Below are 21,373 nucleotides of genomic sequence, written 5' to 3'. Positions count from 1 at the left end.
ACAACTGTTTTGGATATATTTTTAACTTTGGGGGAAAACGTGATTTTAATGGTTTATTATGCAATGGTACCATGGGTGTTTTGAATTGTTAGCTGCCTTGGTGGTCCTGGTAAGGATGGAAAGGCAGGATACAAACTTTGTTTTAAAAAACACTTAAATACAAGAATGAACTGCCCTTCCTCTTCTTGGAATGTTCCCTTGCTGCTCACCTCAGTTTTTACCCACAAAGAAGAGAAGATTTGCTTGTGAGTAATCTTGTATTGTGCCTGAGGTAATGAAGCTTCACAACAAGCATGCATCATCTCAGGAGGCAGAGGAGTGGGAGAAAACACTACTCCTTGGCTACCTTCACTCTTGTCAGGAAAACTGTCAGGTTCCTGCATTTTTTCCAAGTGGGACAAAGATGTGTCTTGTTTTGACATCTCTGTACTTCTGTATACCATGTTGTAAAGATCTTATCATTCGTATTTCCCATTTATGTTTACAATTTCATACTTAAAAGGTGGCTTTATATACCTCTATGCATTAATTGTGCTGTTGTGCTTTCCCCCACCCCCCTTTTTTGCATTTGTGGTTTCAGGGCAGTGAAGGTCGTCCCACAGACTTGCATGTATTACTCTCATTACAGATGACAATCTCTTTGCTACACTATCAATAGGCATGGCCTCTATTTTGGCAGCTAAGCAGACACCACTCCTACAAGCTGACCTCTAGCACCAGTTGGTTCGCCGGAGGCTGTTACCTCCCTCTTTTAATTAGAGCGCTGAGAAGTTGCTGTGGTTTCTATGGGATGGCGTACATTGCAAACATGTGCACACTTAAGCCCATGTCTAGGTTTGGCACACTTTAAGGAGGGACAGCACATTTCATAGAGAAAAAAAAAATCTCTTTCCAAGATTCTCACAGTTGTTAACTGTCGTTCAGTGCCACCTCTCTGAGTATCTCAGTTTCTTTCTTTGACAATCTCATTTTCAGCACTCTTTCATTTAGTTTTTCTTGGTCCTTAAACCCCATTGATTATGGTGAACCACTTTAAAATTTCTGGTGCTCTCCAAGGCTTCTAAAATGGGTGGTCCTGACCTCACGCTTGCAAGAATAAAAGTTCATAAAGGGAGCGGTTTAGTGGGGCCTCCTGGCATGCTCTTAGCACAAGACCTGAGGCGAGTTTAATCGGGCAGTATGATCAAGACAATCATATAATGATTTATTTATTTATTTATTATTTATATTTATATACCGCCCTCCACGAAGGTTCAGGGCGGTGTCCATCAACACTAAAACAGTTTAAAACATCAAATACATAATTTACAATAAAATAATATATAAAATACTAAAACTACAGATGGCTTCAGCCCCTCCTTCCCCCTTTATGTACCCACGGGAGGCCAGATGTTCTTATGGCGGAGTTCTTATGGCGGATCCCAAGATATTTCCTTCTTCTTAGCCTGGAATTAAGGGGATGGACACTCAAACATGATCTGAGGCCACCTGTCCATTTTTCACACCCACACACCCACACAACCCGCATCATACCGCCATTAACAGCAACCTGACCTGCAGCAATTGTGGTGGTGGCATGTCATCAAGTTGAAGTTGACTTATGGCAACCCCATAGGGTTTTCAAAACAAGACACGAATTGGGATGGTTTTCATCACTGCCAGTCAGTTTTGCAGTAACAATCTCATCCATTGCTTAACCTCTCAAATTAGTTTCCCCTATCAAAATAATACCTTTAAGAAAGCTAGCTAGGAAAGGGTAGGAAAAGGTGCTCATGAAAACCCGGAGCTGTTTCCTCCTTGACAGAGCTTGTCTTTACCTATCTAATTCATCCGGCTTGGACTGAATTGTAATTCTTTACCATTCCTTTTGTTTATAATGAGGTGAAAGATTACGACAACTGAGGTGTGGATGGATAATTATTTATGCCTTCACAAGGGATTCAGCTTGATGAACACCTTTTCCCAAGCGTCAAGGAGAGAGAGAGAGAGAGAGAGGTGTCATATAAGCAAAGTCACATGTCTATCCAGCCCAACTGAAAGCCTAGGGAAAACTCCTTCCCTTTGTGGTTATGAGTCAGAACCTTGAGAGAAACTCATTAGCCAGTAGAAAGGATACTCAGGTCCCTTTGTCAATCTCAAACAAAGTGAATGAGGAGTATTGCAGACGTAAAGAAAACAACTGAGTCCTACTGAATGTACTGTAAGTACAGTTTCCCTGAATAGTGCCGTTTGTGTTAAATGTGTGTGCGATAATTGCTTATCTGAAATGCGAGCTTGTCTGTACATTTGTCGGCAAATCTTAGCAATATTTGCAAGGTTGTGTAGGAGAGCATCCTGAGTTCAGCGCCATCCTAAGCAGAGTTCCACCCTTCTTAGTCCATTGACTGCCATGAACTTAGCTGCAACTCTGCATAGGATGGTAGCCAGCCAGTGGCAAAGATAATGCAGATAATGTGATAAAAAGGTGTAAGATCACAGGGGATGTTTTCAACTGTCAAAATGTACAAAGGTAGAGTGAGAAAATGAGAAACCCCAAAACAGAGGGGGAGTGAGACATGCACTGACTCGAAGAGCAATTGAAACACAGAAGCTGTGATTGCAGATTATTAGGCAACACTTCAGTGGTGATTTTTGCAGCAGAGGTCAGAGGGGTTGTGCAAGTTCATGGGCAAAAAGGAACCAGAATTTAGCTCTGCCATATTTTTCTACTTTTCCTCAGAAGCTCCTAAAGCAGGATACAAAGCTGCTTTGTTTTTCTCCTCATGGGAGGATGAGATAGGTTTTAGCCGATGGTGACTGTCCCGCAGTCCCCTCAGCTTTAAAGCTGGTAAAGAATGAAACCCCAGATCTCCTCAGTCCTAATCTGAAATAACACCACACTGGCTCTCTTGATGCAGTCAGATAGAAATCAGAAAGAATCCAAAAGAGCATCACTAGAAAAGTAAATGGCTCCCACAGGGATGTCTGATGGAGACAGACATAGCGAGTTTCAGAGAAAGTTGAGTGTGGAAGGATACAGTGACAGTTTTCTAAGATATTAGATGGCCGAAAGGAAAAGAAATCATACCCACACATGGTAAGATAGGAAGTCATGAGTTTAAGTAATTAAAAGCTGAAGCGAAGGATAAATGTTTGTTTCCGAATTAGAGGGTTGGACTAGGATCTGAGATGGCTGGATTTGAATACTTCACTTGACCACGGATCCTGCCTACAGGTGGAAATCCTCCAGAATTACACTTCATCTCCAGACTGATCACTCCCAGTGGAAAACAATTGATGTTTTTTTGGGGGGTGGGGTGGACTGAATGGCAATGTATGCCATTGAGGTCTCTGTCCTCCCCAGGCTTCCCCACAAATCTGCAGGAGCTTCCCAACCTGGATCTGGAAGCCCTACCACACATGCTGAGAGCCAGTGTGGTGTAGCGGTTAAAAGTGGTGGACTCTGATCTGGAGAACGGGGTTTGATTCCGCACTCCTCCACATGAGCAGCAGACTCTTATCTGGGGAACTGAATTTGTTTTCCCATTCCTACACAAGAGGCCCTGCTGGGCGACCTTGGGCTAGTCACAGTTCTTTAAGAACTCTCTCAGCCCCCCTCCCCCAACCTCACAGGGCATCTGTTGTTGGAAAGGGAAGGGAGGGGAAGGAGTTTGTAAACCTCTTGCAGTCTCTTACAGGAGGCAAAGGGGTTTATACATCCAAACTCCTTCCATTCCCTACCAGTGTCCTGGGGAGTCCCGGCAACTATACTGCCAGGTGACCTTATGCCCATCACAATCTTTCAGTCTGATAGGGTTGCTGTTATGAGGATTAAACGGTGGAGGGGGGAACTGTTGTATTTCTATGGAGGTAAAGGGTTAATGCTGGAAGCAGTAGTGGTTGTAAGAACTGTGTTTATTAGAACACAACAGCCAGCTAACTGAGCAGGCCACAGCTAGCCTCAGTAACTCTAACTCCTCCTCTAGTTATGGTTGCAAAACCTGAGCCTCTCATTTCTAGAGAGCCTTTGGAAGTTGTCATTAAAGCAACATTAGTAATATATTACAGGAACCAGGTGAAATGCCATTTGAATCCATGACCAAGGAGCAAAAAAGGTAAAGGCTGGGTCATCACTGACCTTTTGAGTGATGGCACATCACAGTGTTTAAGTTTCTGGGCCAGTCAGAACCTTATCTCAAAGGCTTGCTATTGTGAGAACAAATGGTGGGCTGGAGACTATGTTATAAACCACTTTGTGTGCTGTTTGGGGAGAAAAGCTGGGTATATATATATATATAAATAAATTAAGGTAATGTTGTGTAAAACAGGTAGGGAACAAATAAGGTTGATAGAGCCTTTGATATATATTTATAAAAGCTCTAAAAAGCATTTAACTCAAGCCCATCTTCCAAATAATACACAAGGGTATCATGCTTGGACATTGATCAATACACAACTTAGCTAGTGACTTCGTTGAATATCCTTTTCTGGATCTTTCTTACATAAAAAGGGTGCCTTTAAAGCCAGTAGTATCCTGTCTGTGGACAATGGATTAGATGTGTAAGATGTTAGAAGAACACTGAGAAATTGGAAATGAGGACAATGGGAATAGTGGGATTTCTGCTGCTGGACCATAAACATAATAATCCTAGATTTATCCTTGCATTTTGGTGGTGCTGTCTTGGGTAAAGCACACTGTCTCTACCGCTCAAACTCGTGTGATTGGACTTAATTGCCACTTTTACAGCTCCCATTGTTTATAATAAGTTTGCTGATTGTGAAAGTTTCTCGAGGCATAGGTTGTTTATTAGTCACCGTGATGTAATTTCTGCATGGCAAGCATACCTTCAAGTTTCTTTAAAAATTCCAGCAAGTATGTTGTGCAAAGGGTTGCTTGAGCTGCTACATATACTTCTCAGTTTGTTTGGGATGAGATGCTGCATTGTAGAGCTAATTTGAACAACTTTATATTTGCATTCATAGGGCAACTTTTACACTGTGAGGCAACATTTTAGGCTGTTTGGGTTGTATCACACTTTATTACTTTTTCAACTACCATTTTCACGGTTGTACTTTTTGGTGTTATTTTATTTGTTTCCACTGTTTTTACTTGTTATTGTTTCTGGGGTTTTAGTATACTGGATGGTATTTAATTTTACTTATTTATTCTTGGCATACATTTATTTACTACCTGACTGGCATTGTATTCATGATGGTTTATGAGAAATGACTGCCAGCTATGTAATATGAATGCAAGAGGAAACAGAGAAAGGAAAAAAAGCAAATGAATTCTTAGATAACCTATCAATCACATTTCTAGCCTTCCACAGGTGCCAGATCTCCCACCCCCCTGCTGGCACCCCCTACCATGGCACAGCTGGGCAATGGTGGTAGTGGAAATTCTGGAAGAAATGGGGGCGGGATTGGCATCTCAGCCAATGCAATGATGTCACTTCTGGTGTGACATGAAATGACATAAACATAATGGTAATGCTCCACCATTTGTCTCAAAATTTATGATTAAACTATAGAGTTCTGGACAAATATTATACCCCTACCAAATGACATTACTTCTGGGTCAGTGACATCACAGTTTCACTGGATAGCACCCCATGGAGGTCTGCTGGCAACCCCATAAACTGGGGCATTATATTTGGTTTTGCACACATCATTGCTGCTTTCCTCCAGTTTATCCTAAAACAACACAGTAAACCTGGTTATTCTGAGAGAGTGTGACTGGCTCAAAGTCACCTAGAAAACTTTGTACAGGTGTTTCCAGGCCTATTTTGACAGCTTAACCACTATGGTGTTGACAAGTGCAATCAAGTCCCAATTGGAATTGCCTTATGACAACTCATATGGTTTTCAAGGCAAGAGACTAGCTAGGATGGTTACCTTCCTTGATGGCCTCTTATCCAAACCTGGTTTAGTTTTTGCTACCTGACAAGAACAACTGGACTGGGCCATTACACACATATAATGTTACAGCAGTTCTATAATGATCAGATGAAATGTCTGCTACAGTAAATGCTTCTGGGAGTAGGAAGCCAGACTATGGTTGATGTAAGGAAGCATGTGTGATGGAGCAGACCCGCTGATTTAAACACTGAAGAAAACCCCTGGCTGAGACTGTGGTGCCCACGACATACAAAAGTCCAACATGAGTTCTGGGCTCTTTTCAATTCCTGTACTGTAGTAGTGCACTGCCGACCCAGCAGTGCCGTAGTAGAACGTTGGGACGCCAACGGACCCCGCGGCGTGTCTTTGCCGTCGTGATCGCGACTTCTAATTCCTCATCCCCCCTATGAGTCAATGGTCATGACCAGTTCGGCTCAATTCCACTGGCGAGGGGACAATGTGGTCTTGCTCCCTCAGGTGAGGATGAATCAGACGCTGTGACGCCTTCCTCTCCGATCGTGAAGCTAGATGAGATCATGCATCACATGGATGATCTCCCCGCTGGTTCTCCGCCTCCCGAACTCCTCCCCGTCCTCCCTCCTACACTCTGCTAAATAGGAGCACAATACAAAGGTGCCAGGAACCCGCGATTGAGCACTCATTAGGAACACTTTGACTCTGCCCGGGTTCGCTGGCGACTCTCCACTAGATGTTATCTCCGCTGGCTCCTCGTCTTTCGTTCTCTTACGCTGACCAAGGTAATCGACCATAAGGCTGGTGCCAAACCCGAATCTCGAACCTTCCAATTCCTGCTCAATTGGCCGCTTGAAGGGCTACATAATACCGGAAGTCCGGGCTGGATCGGCTATTCCAGGGGCACTTTCAGCTGCATCGCATTTCGTCCCTTCTGGATCGGCGCGATCCAGAGGTATCATCGCCATTCTAGTACACTCCTCATTCGACGGAACACTTCTAGAGTATGGAGCTTTTGCAAAAGCAGGGCTTTGGTGACAAGCACGCTTGATCTAACTGAAAGCTGCTTAGCGAAATGGCGGCAGGTAGTCCCCTTTAGAAGAGAAGGCTGGAGCTGCGCGCAAATTATTATAGAGGATTGAAGCCTCAGTGTCCATGGTACCCAGAGGGGATATTGAATCTTAAGGGACTGGGGCACGATCACGACTCTTCGCGACAGATGTTCGCTTCCGATGTCGCCTAGCTACTGACGTGGAGACAAATGCTCGTTGCATACCAGCCTGCAGGTGACCTACGGCCCCTTGCTGTAGGCCGCCCTCCTTCGATCTTTCACCTTCTTCAATTCCAACCCCCCGAATTTTCCTATCCACTAAATTGGACGCCTTGGTCCTCCTTCTGCCCCGCTACCTTCACCCAATTCAAACCCTTCCCACAAGCTCAGCCCATCTCTTGCCTCACCTTTGTCTTCGGGAAGCTAATTGTGACCTCCGGCTAGCTTTATCAGAATGGATGCTGGTTTCTAAAACCTCTCAGAGAACGCATAGCCAATTTATCTGTAGAAGAGCTGAAACTCTGAATGGAAGATGACGGCGTCAGAGTATTCTTGCACAGTGCCCCAACCACTTGGCACAGATACTGAGAGGGGAGGATGGCGCCCTCCGCGGGCGCTGCTCCAAAGTACCGCCCCCTAAGCTATAAATATCCTTTACTGTAGCCCGTAGCGAATGCGACGAGGGAGTCACTTCAGCCCTCGTATTTGAGAGGTACGCTGGAGGCTAATGCGAAGAAACTCACCTAATGGTCTCCAGTGATAAGACTGGAAGACCACCTTCGTGATGCTCCTGAGCCCTGCGCTACTTCAGTGGTCTGGGAAAGTGAGTTCCACTCAGCAGCTTCAAGCTCAACAGAAAGCAGCCACCTCTGGCGGCGCCACACCGCCAGCTTCAGCTTTTACGGCTTCGATGCTTTGCGGCTAATCCTAACGGTCAGATTGTCCTGCCTGAGGCCACTCCTTACGGTCGCCTCTGAGTGTCTGGTTAAGGCACGGTCAAAGTCCCCTGCAAATGGCCGCCAGCCAACCTAGAGTTTCTTCCTCCATCCGCAAAAGTTCCCAAGAGCCCTATGCCGATCTTCCAGGGAATAGGTCCCAGAAGCGCCAAGAGGCAGGTAGATAGCCAGGAGGCTCCAAACGAGCTCCTCTGGCCGCAAAGAGAACGCTTCCAATGGAGAGCCGAGCAATCACGGGCTGGGCAAAAAATCCTGAACTGGCCGCATATGCTTAAGGCTTGGCCAGGATATCGGGTCCCTCCTCGGGCCACTAAGCTAGCCTCGCCAGAGCACTTCCACCGGGCGGAGACAGTCTCAGGATGACTGCTTTAATCATGCAGACCCGACACTGACTCCGGGCGGGCGTAGGTAGCCCGCGGGGCCTTACAACCCCGGCGCGGAGGAGGGTCCCCAAGAGGAGAAGGCACACCTAAACCCGGGTGCCCATCGCTAGCTGCCAGAAGGGTTTCCATTGGAGAAACGACTCGCCTGGCTGAAACTCCCCTCGCCTCGGCTGTTCTTGGTGACCAAGGAGGAGAGTACTAGAGCTCCACCTAAACGCTGCGCCCCTGCCAAAACCATCACTCTTCCGTGGCATCTCGGGCCAAGCATGCAATTCCAGCCCATCTCCTTTAAGTCTCCCCACGCAGGTTCTTGTCGCCTCTAAATTCCAGTATGACGCAGCCCATCCCTACCGACAATTCGCTAGTGCTGCCAAAGGCCTTCTTGCCATGAACAGGGACTGTCTATCGGCCCCCGGAGCGATCAACTCTAATGCACCAAGCGACCCATCCACCTCCAGGTCTGGGACAACATCCCACAGGAGCTGCCTCGCTGGAGCCAGCTGCGCTTTGCCGCTGATTCTTCTTGCCCCATGCTTCGCCCGCTGCCGCACTTTGCAATAAAGGCTTTAAGCTCCCTGTGCAGCCAACATGGCGCATTTCCTTTACACCAATCACGCAGCGTGGAGACGCTTTCTATCGGGAGCCTCCCAGCCCATTCCTGGAGCTTCCGCCATATAGAAGGGATGTAAGTTCAAGGGCTCTGGTGGACACCGCGCGCTGATGTTAGCCAAGGCTGTCACCAGAGCAGCCGAAAGTGGGTCTCACCCAGTGGCCGTAATCGCAGTGGCTTCTTCAGCCCGCGCACATCTGGGGTGGGGGAAGATAAAACCACAGGACGGAGGCCCCGTGCCCGCTCACGGTCAACAGCCCAGGACTCGAAGCGTAGCTCCACAGTCCGCCCCATCACTTTGGACATCCATGTCAATCTCTGGGGAAGGGACTCATATGAGTCAGGCTGGGTCAAAACGACTTCTGGTTTGGGATCGCAGCCGCTACAGGTCGCTGATCCTGTAATCTTGCCCTTCGGGAAATTATTTTCTAATTCCTCGCGAGAAAATCTTGTTTCCTCTCCTCCTCTTTTCCTTCTGTTTTTCTCGACTAGTAGCAAGGGAGGGCCACCTGGCTGACTGGGTCTCTCCCTTGGATTAGTAATCTGGGCCTGTCTCTGATACCGTAGGCATCATGCTCGTGACAGGCCCTCTAGTTTAAAAAAGGGGCTGCCGCCATTATGCCCCCTAATACCTACAAGTGCCAAGCGTAGCCCACAGATCCTTCCTTATGATTTGGGTGGGTGGTGTTTGCTCACGCTGCCGCCAAGCCGCCTCTTTAAGGAGCGGTCTCAGCGGGCGCATGCACCCCCCCGATAATTCGGATCACAAAAATCCTAGCACCATCCCGCCTCCTGCATTAGGGCCACCATGTGTCACGTAAGTGCAACTCCCCTTGCAAAGAAACCCTCCCTTCCTTTTCCTTTTGTGTGTAGTGAGGAAATTTGCCTCTAATTGCCGGATTGTTTCATTCCCTGGATGCACCTATCCCCCCCCAAAAAGGTATTTTCCAAAGCCCCTTTGTGTTGCTGATTAAGCATGCATACCCACAATCCCCAGGACTCGGGCTTCTGTTCCTCTCTCGCAGGCTCTGGACTCCTTCGACGCGACCCTTGACACGCCAATTCTGAAGCCACACCCTTACCAGGGTCGCCACCTCCTGCCCTCCCTAGTCAAACAACAACTAAAGAAAGAGGGAAAGGAAGCGCCCCTTGGTGAGGGTTGTATTGTGCAACCTTTCACAGGCTGCAAAATGCCTTCTTCCTTCCCATATTAAATTCCAAACACTACCCTCGATCCCAATCTCGGCCCATCCGGGCTTCTAGAACTGAGCCTTGGCGTGGATTCGCCCGCCTCAGAATCCCAAAGGGTGTGTGCTCTCTCAGTCCTCTTTCCTACAGGTAGTTCCCGTGAATTCCGGGACATTCACCATAACAGGTACAACCCATGGAATGGCTACTTGTGAGGAAACTAACCCCTATCCCGGAGATGGAACGATGATCTCCTCTAGAGGATCCCGGGCCCCAGCTTATCTCAATAGGAACGGCGGCACGCCAACGCCTAAAAGACCTCAATGACCTTGGGATACCGCCAAGGCGCACTCACCAGCCAGGTTCTGAGCGCCACAAGCGCGCCAGCAAGACTCACCCCGAGACACCGGTGAACCTCTGTGCCGCCTCTTTGGCGTATCACCACCAACTTCAGCCTGGCCACTTCACCATCCTTTGCCTGCTCTAAGGCTGCCTCCTGTCAGATGGCGATCGCCACCCCTGGCAAGCTTTCACCAGACCAACATCTGGGAGCAGCCTTGCCGCCGCTGCCAACGCCTTCATCTTTCTGCCTGGGCCAGTACCTAGAGTCGGAGCCTGCTAAGCCTTCCTTTGCCTGCTCCCCTGCCTTCCGTAGCACCCGAGACTCCTAGCGGAGTCTGCTGGAGCCTCCTCTCATGAATGCCTTCTATCCATCAGATATTCTTATGAGCCGCCGACTGGGGACTCCACCGTCTAAACCTCTCGCTGGCGCCTTCCTTTGGTTTCCAAGACTGTCGCTAACCACACGAAGTCTAACACTCATGCCTCGTGATCACCGGGCGCAGAGCTGAACGGGAACCGGACCTGGCCTATCTACGGCCGTTCGGCTAGTTGGAACTGCACAATTACATGGAGGATATCTCCCCATGTTCGAAACATCCTGCTCCCCAGGGGCTGGTTCTTGGACTCATGGGAGAGGACGCTTAACTACATTCCCCGCCTCGACTTCTGCTCGGAACTCTTTGCTGCCTCAGTCGCTTCACCATTGTCCTACCCTCAGGCTCCACCCCGGGAGCTCGGACGCCGCCGCCGGGCCCGCTTCTGCTCTTCGGACTCCCTCCTGTCGGAGCTGCACGCACGCTTCTCCGCCAGCGAGTTCGCCTCCCTCGCAACTTCCCTAGTGGGAGCCCCCGGACTCGCCTCCTACAATGCTAAGCACTATTGGCCGGGCTGGCTCTGTGCCCTTTAAGTCCATCAACTCCTACCTCCACCACCGGGCTTCCGATGCCCTGGCCTCCGAAAGCAGCACAGGATCCTGGCTCAAGCCGCACTTCTAGACAATCGTGGCCAGCTATTGATTACTTGTTGTTGCGCCATACACCACCAAGGTTGTGAGAATGTACATATTATGTGTGTTGTTTTAATCTTTCTGATAATTCCCAATTGATTCCACATGAAAGTGCGTGGGAGCTGCAAGAAGCTGTATCTAATCTGAAGTACATGATGTTTTGCCTCTATTGCGGTCAGCCCCTCTGGAGCTGGCTTCGCCGGAGGATGTATCGAGCTGGTATTGTACAGTCCTGTACTGGTTTAATTGTGTGCCTTTATTATCGGATCTCTCGTTTCGCTTCAACGCGGTCTCACATTGCCTGTAACGCGGTGTAAGAAGCCCCTCGACTCTCTTTACCCTCGCAATCCAAGTTCTAATGTTAAGCATGGGCAACTTCTGGTCAAATGGACTAAACGGGCGGAGGAGTACAAGCCGCCCCTTTAAATCGCCTCTCTACGCTTCGCCCCCCCCCGCTTTCTGCAAAATGTAAAAAAGGAGGAGATGTAGTAGGCGTACTGCCGCACTCCAGCAGCCGTAGTAGAACGTTAGACGCTTAACGACCTTAAGTGCCTTGCCGGTCGTGATCGCACTTCTAATCACCTTCATCCCCCCCCCATGAGTCACGGTCATGTAACTGTTCAATGGCTCAATCACCGGGCGCAGGGACAAATGGTCTAAGTGCCTCTGTGGGTGAGGGATTTTCAGGCTCAGACGCTGCATCGCCCTTCTCCTCGCGACGTAGCCAGATGAGCATCATGCATGACCATGGATGATCTCCTCACCTCCCGCTTCTCCGAATTCTCGTCCCTCTCCTACACGCCTCTGGCAATAGGATAATACGTGCTGTGCCAGGAACCGGGCAGACGTAGACTCGCTTAGTGAACATCGGACCTCCTCGGGTTCCCGGGCCAGTTGGCGACCATCTCCACCAGATGTTATCTCCGCGTCTCGTCTCGTTCTTACGCTGACCGCGTGGGTCGACTACACTGTACATGTGGTGCTTGACGTGGATAGTGGTAGTTCTACTGGTGGAGAAGAAGGTTTATTCTTACCTATCACACGATTTTCTTGATGCGAAATGGTCCTGGAGTGTGTGATTTGGTCACCTGGGGAAGCCTGTGTTCCCTAGGACATGCAAATTTCCCCCGAAGACCAAATAGAGCCTTCCTAGGGTTATTTCAGGTGCTAGATACATGGAAATTGTGAAGTGCTCATAATGCCTGTCTGCTGCATAGGGTGGAGATTTCAGACACAACCCCCATGTGTATGTGTGAATCAGGACCTATCACCATCCCTCCAAAGCAGTTAATGTATTATATTGTTTTATGAAGAGAACAGACAATAAATATTTTAAGCAATCTATCAATCATTAAGTATGCAACCAATAGATAGATTGATTTTAAAAATCTGAAGTTCATGAATACTAGAAAGTGAAAAAGGTAAAGAGCCATGGAAATAAATGGATCCATGGATTGTGCCTCACCAAAGGCCAGACTAGTCAGGGCCATGACAAATCCATATATGTATATCTGAATTTTCCCCAATCATTTGAAACATATGGGTAATGCCTGGTGTAAAAGACAAAAGAAGAGCACAGGGAGAATGGACAACTCTCCCCAAATCTGTCTCCAAGATTATTTCCCCCTCTGCTTGGCTGATGCCAGAAGTCACCTTGGCCGGTGTATTGGAATACACTGGTTCTAGTGAAACCCAACTTAAATCAGTTGATTTACCTAGATTTTAGTACAGGGTAACCTTAGAAGAGAAGAAGAAGAAGAGTTTCGATTTATACCCCACCTTTCTCTCCTTTAAGGAAACTCAAGGTGGCTTACAAACTCCTTTCCCTTCCTATCCCCACAACAAACACCTTGGCTGTTTCTACACAGGCGGAAAACAGCACCCTAGGGATGGTAAAAACACCATCCCTGTGGCGCTGTTTGCACAGCAGATGTTGCTGAATTGCAGCAGCACCATGCTCGCCCCCCCCAAGTGGCGCGAAGATGCTGCTTTTAACCCTTGCTGGGGGGGTTTGAGTTTTTTTTAAAATGCCGGCTTCCATTCAGTGCCAAGTGAATGGCACCGGGTGGAAGCCTGTGTTTTTCCCATGGCCTTCCCAAATGGCTCTTACCTCCTGTCACCTTCCATTGCGTTGTGAAGGCCAGGGGACATGCCTCCTTGCCTCTGACCCCAGAGCCATCGCTCTGGCCTTGGGGGCGTGTCCCCTGGCCTCCATGACGCAACGGAAGGTGACAGGAGGTAAGAGCCATTTGGGAGCAGTGTAGCCTGTGCAAAGGCTGTGCCGTCAGCTGTGCACCCAGCGGGACCGCCCATGCGAACGGTCCTGGGGGGTGCATTGCATAAACTATACCAATACACCTCCACTCAGCTGGCTGTGCAGAAATGGCCCTTGTGAGGTAGGTGGGGCTGAGAGAGTTCTGAGAGAACTGTGACTTGCCCAAGGTCAACCAGCAGGAATGTAGGAGTGCAGAAACACATCTGGTTTACCAGATAAGCTTCTGCCACTCAGGTGGAGGAGTGGGGAATTCAACCTGGTTCTCCAGATTAGAATCCACCTGCTCTTAACCACTACACCAAGAAGGAAGGAGATTTTGAAAGAAACTTATTTGTTTCCTACTTGGATCCGGTGAAGTGAACTTTAACTCTCAAGATTGCTTATACTTCAAAAATCTTGCTGGTCTCTAAGATAATACTGGATTTGAATCTGAATGTTCTACTACAGACCAACGCAGCTGTTCTCTAAAGCACTGGCTCTAGTAGCTCACAGTTTGAAACAGTTCCTTTTTGTGTACATTTAAGCATGCATAACTGATGTGTTTTTCTTTGTTATTGTTTCTTAGGGAGAAAAATGAAGCCCATTATTCTTCTGTTCATCTTTGTAATTGGGGTCCTAGCTAACAATGCTTTCCCTCCCAATGCTGGAAATCAATACTACGATAACAATTGTGACGACCTTCCACATGCCCTAGACAGGAACCATCCAAACCAACCCAATCTAGGAAGAAGCCAAACACCAAATGAGATTGTTGGCCGCACTAATTCCAACTTTGCATTCAAGTTCTTGAAGATAGCTGCTTCCAATGGAGACCAGAGGGACAATTCAGGCAAGAAGAATCTAGTCTTCTCTCCCATGTGTATCTCGTCTGCATTTGCCATGCTGGCTTTGGGAGCCAGGTCAGAAACTTTAGATCAGATCCTCACAGGACTGAACTTTAAACCAACAGAGATTGCAGAACAAAACATACATGAAGGTTTCCATGATCTTATCTACATGTTAAACAATGGGAGCTCTGGCCTCCACATAGAAATGGGGAGTTGCCTGTTTGTACAAAACAAGCTGCACCCACAACCAAATTTCTTGTATGGCCTCAGAAATATCTACAGAGGAGATATCTACATGGAAAATTTTAGGAACGCAGCAGAAACTATACAACATGTCAACAGTTATGTTGAAAAGAAAACCCATGGGAAGATTTCTAAGCTTGTCGATCGAGTTGATCCAGTTACTGAAATACTAATGGTTAGTTTTTTCTACATGAAAGGTAAGAGATGAGACTGAGACTTCAATCTCATTTGTTGTGTCCTAAGTGGAAATAATTTTAGATTTCTGTTGCAAGCCAGTTACTGAAATTTTTATTCAAAATATATCTTTTCACAACATTTATTATTCATGGTAAACAGAAACTGATTGACCCATTATTCTGATCTGAACATTCCCATTTCAATTTCACTCCTTCCTTGCATGAACCGAGCATTTCTAAGGATCTGTAATCTTTTCTTTTTGTGCCATTACTTCTTTCCTTGCACCAAAACGTCCCCCTGAAATGTACTGAACTGTCAGTGTTTTTGCGTGTCAGTATATCAACACTGTACATGTGTATTATTCATATACATGATATATACTTTGTCTGTGGATGTGTGTGCTATCAAGTCACAGATTACTTATGGAGACCCTGTAGGGTTTTCAAGGCAAGAGACTTCAGATATATATATATATATATATAAAACACAGTATAATTGTTTATGAAAACCGTAATGGTTGTAAAAAATGTCAACAAGTCTACAAAACCCACAGTGGAAACTGAAACTGTTAACAAAAATATATACCCCAAAATAGTCCTACCACAGCGCACCTCTTTTTTTCTGTTTGGATAGTCCATTGATTTTATTCCCAGTAATATCATGACTGCAATATTTCAGTAGAAATGCTAAAGAAGTGGACTTCTAGAGTTAGCAATCCCTTTACTCATAATTAGCAACAAGCAAATAAATGTTTAGAAACACCATGAACATAAATTCCTTGAGAAACTTGCATAATTTCTCTGTTCTTGTCTTTGCAATCCCTCAGTGCAAGTTCTATACCTGAACTGCAGCCTAGCTCACCTGAACTTTTGCTGAAAAACAGTTGTTTTTACAGAAAATAAAAGAAGTACTGTATTGAGATTTGGGCTTAAGGTGATGAGGTTTTTTTGTAAACGTAGCCTGTCCTCTTAAGTTAAGATAACTTGTGAGATTCCCTTATATTTCACAAAAGTGATTGGAATTCTCTCAAATAAGACTTGCAAAGCAAGTATAGCAGTTTCTTGTTTCAGTCAACTCAAAGAGGTGAATAAAGTCTTTAAATTTTTTTAAAAAATATGAACATCAGACAAATTGGCACCAACCACATTTTTTCACCCAGTCTTATGCAGTTTCCAGCTTACTACAGTCCACATTCTACATAGCTTATGTACAGCGATCCTAAGCATGACATAGGGCTTTTCATGCAGTTTCATGTTTCTCCTGTCTAATGTCCCGTTTCTTCAGGATGGACAATTCAGTTCCACATGAGTTTTGCTCCCTCTGGTGGTCAATACAACATCACACAGCTTTTAATAGAGCATAAAAAAACCCCTTCCATTTAAATCTCCGGGAAGATACACTTCATTTAAAGCAGTGTGATGCCAAATTACTTCTAGAGGGACCAAAACAAATACAGTACTGAACCCGTGACCTCCAAAGAAACAGGAAGTTAGACATGAGGAACATGAAAATTCAGGAAAGCCCTTGTTTATTGGCCTGTGCAGAGTGGGCCCAACACTCTAACCACCATACCACACTGGCCATTTTTCTTACTGTAATTAGGGATACTCAAACACCCACCAATTTAGCTCACATATCCTGACCACCAGTTGTGAACAGGCAACCAATTTTTAATGGTCTGTACATCTATTTGTCAATGTGTTCACAGCAGTTCAGAGGGCTGGTTCACACACTTCCTTCCTAATAGTGCAGAGCAGTCAGATTGAGTTGTGTTCCCTCTGTCTTTTTTGAATCACTGCTCTGCTTGAAAGCCAATTGTTTAAAATCAGCCACAAATCATATAAACCACCTACAAAAATAGTGTATATTTAAAATTATTTAGCATTTGTTTAAGTATTTGTTAGCAACAGTAATTGCTACTGATCTGTTTTGGTTGGCAGCATTTTCATCCATGTATAGCTTTTTTTCTGGGTGTGGGGGAGACTGAGTTATTCTGTGCCAAACTAAACAGCCTTTGGAATATTCTGTGCCAAGCCAAACACACCCAGCTCTCCTCTATTGACATCCGATCAACGCAGTCAACAGTCAAACATTTTTGATGCAAAATTCACAGTGTTGCTAACTGGGATTAGGGTGAGAGGGGAAATCACATTTTAATATAAAAAAAACCCTGCACATTTCTATGTCTGAAATGCTATAGATCAATCTACTGTGTTATTTTTTTACTTACATGACATTACTTATAAAGAGAAACTTATTATTTATTTAATGCATTTTTTAACCTTTTTCCAAAGTGACATACATTGTTTTTCTTTCCTTATTTTCATTCTCACAACAACCCTTGGGTTAAGTTCAGCTGAAAGGTAATCCCCTGAGTTGCTTGGGAACACAGGGATTTGAATATGGGTTTTTCCCAGTCCCAACACTGGCAACCCGTGGGCGGCAGTTGGGAACAGGGCAGCGGTGGGATTCAAAAATTTTAGTAACAGGTTCCGATGGTGGTGGGATTCAAACAGTGGCATAGCGCCAATGGGGCTGGGTGTGGCATGACGGGGGTGTGGCCAGGCATTTTGGGGGCGGGGCATTCCTGGGCGGGACAGTGGCAGGGACACAGGGCGTTCACGCCCCTGGTGCAGTTCCCCTTCGCCCCGCCTCTAGATTCAAATAATGACTGTTTAAAATATTTTAAAAGCAATATACCGAAAGGTACTGTATTATTTCTTTTTTTATATAATTATATTGATTGATTTTAAATAATAACATAGGGAGAGAAACCAAAAACTGTTTACAATTGTTAACATATTACAAACATATCTAATTTTCTATCTCTCTCAAACACCCCCCCCCCACTAAAACATCCTATATTGCAGTGATGGTGAACCTTTTCGAGACCGAGTGCCCAAACTGCAACCCAAAACCCACTTATTTATCACAAAGTGCCAACACAGCAATTGAACCTGAATACTGAGGTTTTAGTTTAGAAAAACCGTTTGGCTCCAAGGTGTGCGTTACTCGGGAGTAAGCTTGGTGGTAGTCGGTGGCTTTGCTTTGAAGCAACCGTGCAACTCTTCCCACGGGTAAATCAAGACCCTAGGAGGGTTTACTCAGAAGCAAGCCCCATTGCCAGCAACCGAGCTTACTCCCAGGTAAAGGATCACGCTTTAGTTCTTTGCATGAAAATCAGTGGGGTTTAACAGCGCTTAACAGGGTTACCTACACTGCTTCCCCAAAACTAGATCTTAGGTTTAATGCTAATAATCAAGCCCAGCGGCCCAGGCCAGCCTAGATGGGGAGGGGAGGCAACTCTGTTTGTGCGTGCCCACAGAGAGGGCTCTGAGTGCCACCTCTGGCACCCGTGCCATAGGTTCGCCATCACTGCTATATTGCCTCCCTCCTTCCCATATTTCGCTCCCTCCCTACTTTCTACTTCCCCTTCAGATTCCTATAACTACTTTATATATTCCACTTGAAAGAAAACTAACAGAGGGAGGGATCCAAAATCCTTAATCTAAAAGAGTAGTTTAAACTCCTCTCTTTCCAATATAAATTTCAAGGGAAAAAAAAGAAAATGAAAAATCTTTACCTGTAATACTTTCCCAACCTTTATACCAATGAACAAAAAAAATAGAATTACTATATATTGTATTATTTCATACAGTTCATACACACGTGAGGGGGGTGCCAGGGGGGCTGGGGGCTGCAGGGGGTCCTGGGGGGCAATTTTGCATTTCCCACTTGACGAGATTTGTTGTACCCAGGGACAGAGATTACCCCCTTGTCCCTAGTGGAGTTAATTATTAATAAATGGTTCTCCGAACTGAGAAAATTTTAGTAACCAGTTCTACCAAATAGGTGCGAATAGGCTGCATCCCACCTCTGGAACAGGGATATGGAAACTGCCAATGAAACGATGGCATGACATCACTTCTGGCACAAACCTGGAAGTGATGACATTGTGTCAGAATGATGTTTTAGTATTCTACTGAAACTCTGTGGTTTTACCATAAAGTTTTAGTGGAATACTAGAGCATTGCCCCAACTATGGCATCACAACTGCATTTATGCCAGAAGTGACAGCACACCATTGGAAAGATGGTAGTTTTCCCTACCCCATTTCCCCCCGATATCTTACCAAGTGGCAGTGGGGGACTGAGGCTGCCTTGCTAGAGGTCTGCCACTGGAGTGGGAGCCTTGGGAATCCTAAATCCAATACAATGATCACTCTGGCTCTCAAAAACTTTGAAAAAATGTAACCCCTCCCCTGCAGTCTGAAGTGTACCATCCATTCTACTACCTCAGCACGTTGCTGCCTCATTCTGCTGCATGTGTTGACCAGGACTACATTTTGTTTGATAAAGTGATGCAAGAACGAGGCCTATGTGGAGACCTGTGAACAATTAACTGGATGGCTTAATAAATAGTTGAACAAATACCACTTCCTGTCCATTTCCGGTTTGCAAATTTGAATGGCACAGGGTTGGGAAAAAAAACAAACCTGAATTACATCCACGTGGCTCTGGGGTTGCCAGATCCAGGCTGAGAAACTCCTGAAGATTTTGGGATGGAGACTGGGGAGGTCAGGGCCCTCAGTGGGTATAATGCTATAGAGTCCACCTTTCAAAATATCCATTTTCTCCAAGGGAATTGATCTCTGTAGTCGGGAGATGAGCTATAATTCTGGGGGATCGCCAAGTCTCACCTGGAGGCTGCCATCCTTACATGTCTTTCATTTTTTTTAAATGGTAGTTAAATAGATGTATGTCACCTCCCACATTTTTGTCAACATCTCGATTCTTTTAGCTACCTCCCATTGTAACACAGGAGTGGAAATGATTCTGCTGGCTAGAGAGGGCAAGAAAGGCTTGGTACTTTGAACTTCTTTACATTGTTTGAATTATTATAGTCACAATGCAGCCACTTTGAAGTTCCAAAGTATTAATTATTTCCCAGGACACCTCCAGTCGGTAGGAAGGCATGGGTGACCCTGTATTACAGATGAGGAAACAAAGGGTGTATCATGGGATTAACCAGCTTGCCCAAGATTTTCCAGTGACTCATGGTGAGAACTGGGATCCAAGCTTGTGAGCCTACAGTTCTCCATTCAGGGATTAAACAATAACACTGGTTTCCTAACAGGCATGAGAGGATTGTTTTGTTGGCTAATTGTTATCTGTGTGTCTGGAGGTGTCTTGGATTTCCTTGGATTACCAGTGCCTAAATCTTTTCCCACTCTTCCTCATAGAATCATAGAGTTGGAAGAGACCACAAGGGCCATCAAGTCCAACCCCCTGCCATGCAGGAATACACAATCAAAGTACTCCTGAAAGATGGTCATCCAGCCTCTGTTTAAAAACCTCCAAAAGGAAACTCTATCACACTCTGAGGCAGTTTATGCCACTGTCGAACAGCCCTAACTGTCAGGAACTTCTTCCTAAGGTTTAGGTGGAATCTCTTTTCTTGCACCTTGAATCCATTACTCCTTGTCTTAGTCTCTGAGGCAACAGAAAACAAACTTGCTCCCTCTTCAACCTGCCATCCCTTCAACTATTTAAACATGGCTATCATGTCACCCCTTAAACTTCTCTTCTCCAGGCTAAACATACATCAGCATATGTAGTTACCTGCCTTGTCCATTTTGTCCTCTAAAATGGCCTGACTGAGAAATGGTGACTGATTGAAGGTAACACAGTGAGCTTTATAGCTAGGATAGGTTTTGAGGCCAGGTCTCCTTAGTAAAGAACTCTAACTCTGTACTGCACAACTATAATGAAAGTTAATCCCCTCTGACTTTTATACCACTGCTTATCAAAAAATCAACTCAGGGCCACCTACATCATGCAGTCTTAAACTGTCCACTTCTTCCAAGCAGTCACTCAATACTATACAAATACGCTCTGTCCCTGGCACATCTAAATTGAAAGCCTGTTATAATTCTTTCAATAGCATTTAGACTGGCAAAACAATCAAAACAAATGAATACCATAAAATGCTCATAACCACTAACAGAGAACTGTACACTTTTGACAGCCCATGAATATAATGGTTCCTTCTGAATGTAACAGCTGGAAGGGTTAACAAACAGTAAACAGACCCTTTGAGTCTAGGCTTCTCTGTCTGCTGTTAGGCCTGTTACCGTATCCAATTCTTTTTTCTTCCACAAAGAAAGCTTCACTTCTACATAACATTATGCTTGCACATTAACGTTATGCTTGAAAATAGTGAAAGTGCTCATTTTGCCAATTCACATCACTGTGGTGCAAAACCAAAAATGATATCATTGTACTGAGGAAACACTCTAGGATTTGGGGTGCTGTGTGGTTCCGGGCTGTATGGCCGTGTTCTAGCAGCATTCAGATCCTCTGAAGATGCCAGCCACAGATGCAGGCGAAACGTCAGGAGAGAATGCTGCTAGAACACAGAGAGAATGCTGCTAGAACACGGCTATACAGCCCGGAAACCACACAG

The 21,373-nt window shown here is 45.8% G+C and overlaps 1 protein-coding gene across 1 annotated transcript in view; it reads left to right on the top strand.

The window, feature by feature from the left end:
* Window positions 1-2,086: 2,086 nt before the first annotated feature.
* The window catches only part of LOC125427243 (serpin A12-like), a 34,413-nt gene continuing 15,126 nt past the window's right edge, over window positions 2,087-21,373 (top strand). Inside the window, exons 1-2 of the mRNA XM_048486424.1 lie at window positions 2,087-2,200; window positions 14,227-14,928. Coding sequence (XP_048342381.1) covers window positions 2,194-2,200; window positions 14,227-14,928 — 709 coding nt within the window. The 5' untranslated portion in view covers window positions 2,087-2,193. The remainder of the gene's footprint in view (window positions 2,201-14,226; window positions 14,929-21,373) is intronic.

This window comes from Sphaerodactylus townsendi, linkage group LG02, assembly GCF_021028975.2.
Source record: "Sphaerodactylus townsendi isolate TG3544 linkage group LG02, MPM_Stown_v2.3, whole genome shotgun sequence".
Classification (NCBI taxonomy): Eukaryota; Metazoa; Chordata; class Lepidosauria; order Squamata; family Sphaerodactylidae; genus Sphaerodactylus; species Sphaerodactylus townsendi.
This window is presented reverse-complemented; position numbering and strand designations above follow the sequence as displayed.